Source organism: Monopterus albus, unplaced genomic scaffold (assembly GCF_001952655.1).
Source record: "Monopterus albus unplaced genomic scaffold, M_albus_1.0 scaffold134.1, whole genome shotgun sequence".
NCBI lineage: Eukaryota > Metazoa > Chordata > Actinopteri > Synbranchiformes > Synbranchidae > Monopterus > Monopterus albus.
The window spans coordinates 2,371,613-2,375,629 of record NW_018128014.1 but is presented as its reverse complement, the minus strand read 5'-3'; the positions used below and the strand labels follow the sequence as shown (position 1 = coordinate 2,375,629).

The window sequence follows — 4,017 nt, the reverse complement described above, 5'->3', positions numbered from 1 at the left end:
TTTTCGGGCTCGTGTGTGTGTGTGTGTGTGTGTGTGTGTGTGTGTGAGTAAAGACAGACGGGATTGGTCTGGCACTAGCAGCTATTGTGATTATGGTTTAAAGCAGAGCGGCGCCACGTCTCACTACTGTCAGTCATTTAACATTTAACAGCCCAGTCGGTCGATTAATGGAGAAACTAACCAGTCATGTAACATGTCGTATGTTGTGTTTATTCTTTAGGGTCAGTCTAGTGCACCAGCCCAGCTCAGTCAACTGGCACAGTCACTTCCTTTAAGGGTCATTGTAGCTGATAATAGTAATTGGGTATTACCGTGATATTTCCTGAGACGTTATCATGCCGTTGCAGCCCCAGTTGACTGGCTCAGCCCCACACACACACCATCCTGCTGCCACAGATACTAGAGACCAAATGTGGATTTATCTGCTGCTCAAAATAGTCCCCGACAAGTGCATGTTTGTGTGATCACAGTTGTAGTGAGCAGCTGTTTTAGGGAATTACTGAGAATTTTTAAGAGGTGAACCCATATACTCATAGGGTTATGTCTTCATTAGGCACCAATGAGCTTGGAGCTGAGAGCCACAGACAGGAAGTGTTGACAGACAGACTAACACGTTGTAGATTTTAGCCTAAATAAGGGCTTTATTGGCAGCAAGAAGAATATAGAATAACTCCAGACTGATTCTTTAAGTCTGAGGAGGAAGGGTGTGGATTAACAGGAAAATAATGTTTGACTAAAGTGTATTGAGAAAAAGCAAAAGCCACTGATGGAAACTAGGGCTGCAACTAAGAATTATTTTCATGATCAATTCTTGATGATCAATTTTCCTTTTGATTTTTAGTCAACAAATCTTTTAGTCTATGAAACATCAAAAACTCACTTCACAAAAGCTGAATGTGACATCTTCAAAGAAGTTGTTTTGTTTGACCAACAATCCTTAATTCAAATTACTAAAACTAAATAGAAATGAATCCATAAAATAAACTACTGAAACCACTGGTGGAAATAACTAAAGCTGAATGGGAATTCAGACTAAAGCAAAAATAATATCAAAACAAAAGTAATTTGAAAATGGAAAACTCTTATAACCCCAGTCTGAACATTATCACCTTCATCACCTTCATGAAGGAGGATTTACTGCAAGACTGTTGGATTAGACCGACTTAGTTTGAGACGGGTGTTCCTAATAAACTGACCACTGAGAGTTCATACAGGTACACACAACCATGCACTTGTAGACCTGTCATCCAGTTCTAGGGACCCAGCACTCCAAGAAACAAGTAGAGAACAGATGACTTTCCCTCATGTTCATCAGTAAAAATCAGTGCACACGTGCACGCTCTGGCTCGTCTGTGTGATTCTTCACAGATATTAGTTTCCTGTCTAACCAGCGCTCGATGCTCAGTGTGACCCCTTGCTCTTGCAGGTGGTTTCTCTGAGTTCTCCCACCTGTTCCCCGGTCTGTGTGAGGGGAAGTCCACTCTGGTTCCATCCTGTATCTCTCAGCCTTGTCTGCCTGTCACCAACATCGGACCGACCCGCATCCTGCCTCACCTGTACCTGGGCTGCCAGAGGGACGTCCTCAACAAGGTATCAGGGTCTGCAGGTTGTCGGATCCACTGTGTGTCCACTGGGATCCCGCCGATTAGATTCATCCGGTCTGCAGGTTTTTTTAGAGCTACTTTCATCTAGCTTTGTTCATGTCATCGACGCTGAATCTGAGTTTGGAGACACAGCCGCTCTGTGGGGTGGACTCTGTCTGTGCAGGTGTTCAGGCTGCACAGACAGTCAAGAGGCGTAGCCCCAGTGGGACCATGTGATATTGCTGGATGGATGGTGGGGAGTGTGACATGGTAAAATACCCACGTGTCAAGAGTGATGCTCCCGGTGTCTTTTCCTGCACATAGGGCAGGACATCCTGTCGTCCCGGGGTCGATTAAAAATAGGAAATAGGAAAATTTGGGACAATTTTAGCAAGGACAGTTCTGATTAAATGTTCTTAACATACGCACATGGTGCACCAAACATCACTGCCTATGGAAAGAGGTGGACAGGACTTATAGTTAGAAAAACAGCAGCGTATTTATGACCAGTCAAAAATATAATTTTAACAAATCTGTAAGTACATTTTGACTAGTCAAAATCTCATTAAGGGTATCTTCTATTTGAATAGAATAGAATAGAATCTTTATTGTCATTGTACACAGTACAACGAAATTGGGTGCAAACCTCAGGTTTAGAGAAAAATGTGTCAGTATCAAAAACAAAAAACTATAAACCACATAAAAATCACACTTATTGCACATTGACAGACATAAACTGCAAAGGTCCATCTCCATATTGACAGGAATAAAATAATTATGTTAAGTGTTTAATGTTGAGCTGCAGTTCAGCTCTATGTCTATGACCTGTGGAGGCAGAGTCAGTTCAGCAGCACAACCTGTCCAGCAGACAGCGAGTATATCAGCGACTTCAGCCTGGACTGAGGCACCGATGTGATCCCTCTGTGGCTGCTCTCTCACCAGGACCTGATGCAGCAGAACGACATCGCCTATGTCCTGAATGCCAGTAACACCTGTCCCAAACCGGACTTCATCCCCGAGTCTCACTTCCTGAGGGTTCCTGTTAATGACTCCTTCTGTGAGAAGATCCTGCCCTGGTTGGATAGATCGGTGGAGTTCATAGGTCAGCAGACACAGGCACCTTCTCAAACCTTTTCTGTACGATTAGAGGCCAGGGAACTGTTACAACTGTGAGACTGGCTGTTCTCAGTCCGGTCTGAACTCTTCTATGTTTCAGAGAAAGCTAAAGCGTCTAATGCTCGAGTCCTGGTTCACTGCCTGGCTGGGATCTCTCGTTCAGCCACCATCGCCATCGCCTACATCATGAAGAGGATGGACATGTCATTGGACGAGGCGTACAGGTAAGAATCGCACCTGTGGGACACAACTTTAGGTTAGGGGTTGGTTAGTCTGTACCGGGCTCAGTCTTCACACAGGACTGACAGTTTATACACTATTTCACAGCTTGATGTGTCCTGGTTCGGTCTGTGCTGAGCATTTAGGATGTCCATATCACTGCAGCAGCTGCCTTTCTTTTGTAGCAGGTTAGCACACAACAACAGACAAGTGGCTTCTTAGCCTTCTGGCTGTTTGTGAGAGAAAAACAAAGGACATGCACATCCAAAGAAATGTTTACAGGTGCTGAACCAACAACAACCTAAAGGCAAGAAGCAAGAAAAAAGGTTGTATACCTTGTTGTCCCAGTCATTTAATTCAGTAGCAGCAACTTATCGATCTCGACCAGATCTTGGTCAGGCATTATCAGACAGGCAACACATTGAAAGACACAGGCCTGTTATTCATTTATCATGTTCTTTAATGATTAAGATATCCAAAAAATGAACTTTTCAGTAGTCAGCTGTAAATTTGAGATGGCTGTTGTCATTCAAAAAAAAAAAAAAAACTTGTAAACTATAGGAAACCAACAGATAAAAATACATTACATGGCAGGAGTTTTCTTCCTACCTATCAGTCCATTTATTGGAATATGTCATATTTACAGTTGTGATGATCTTGATGCTAAATATATATTGATCTTGTTCAGAGATGTAGGGAGAGAACATATAAAGAAAGCTGGATTCAAAGTGCAGTAAAAAGGTCTGAGAAGGCTGTTGAGTGTTTCAAGAAATGACAGTCCATTATACAATATTGTCCTTTGGCTAAAGAGTTTGAAATAGTTGTTCAGCAACACTGGCACACTTTGAACTCCAAAGCTAATCCTAAGTCGGTTTTTAAAGATCCCTCCAAACATTTGACATCTTGCAGTCAAAGTAGACCTTCCACCAGCGACCTATCAACTTGCGACCTGCCGTCGCTGATGGCAGCTGTAAGTGTGTGCTCAGTGCAGCTTCTGCATGCCACTCCTTTTCACATGCACACTCTGGCAAAATGTTTAATGTAAGAGGCATCATTACTTGCAATACAAACGATGTTATTTATATGATTAAATGTCCAT

The 4,017-nt window shown here is 42.8% G+C and overlaps 1 protein-coding gene across 1 annotated transcript in view; it reads left to right on the top strand.

Moving 5' to 3' along the window:
• The window catches only part of dusp16 (dual specificity phosphatase 16), a 21,966-nt gene that overhangs the window by 13,358 nt on the left and 4,591 nt on the right, over positions 1-4,017 (top strand). The window contains exons 4-6 of the mRNA XM_020613421.1: positions 1,427-1,590; positions 2,526-2,685; positions 2,800-2,923. Coding sequence (XP_020469077.1) covers positions 1,427-1,590; positions 2,526-2,685; positions 2,800-2,923 — 448 coding nt within the window. The remainder of the gene's footprint in view (positions 1-1,426; positions 1,591-2,525; positions 2,686-2,799; positions 2,924-4,017) is intronic.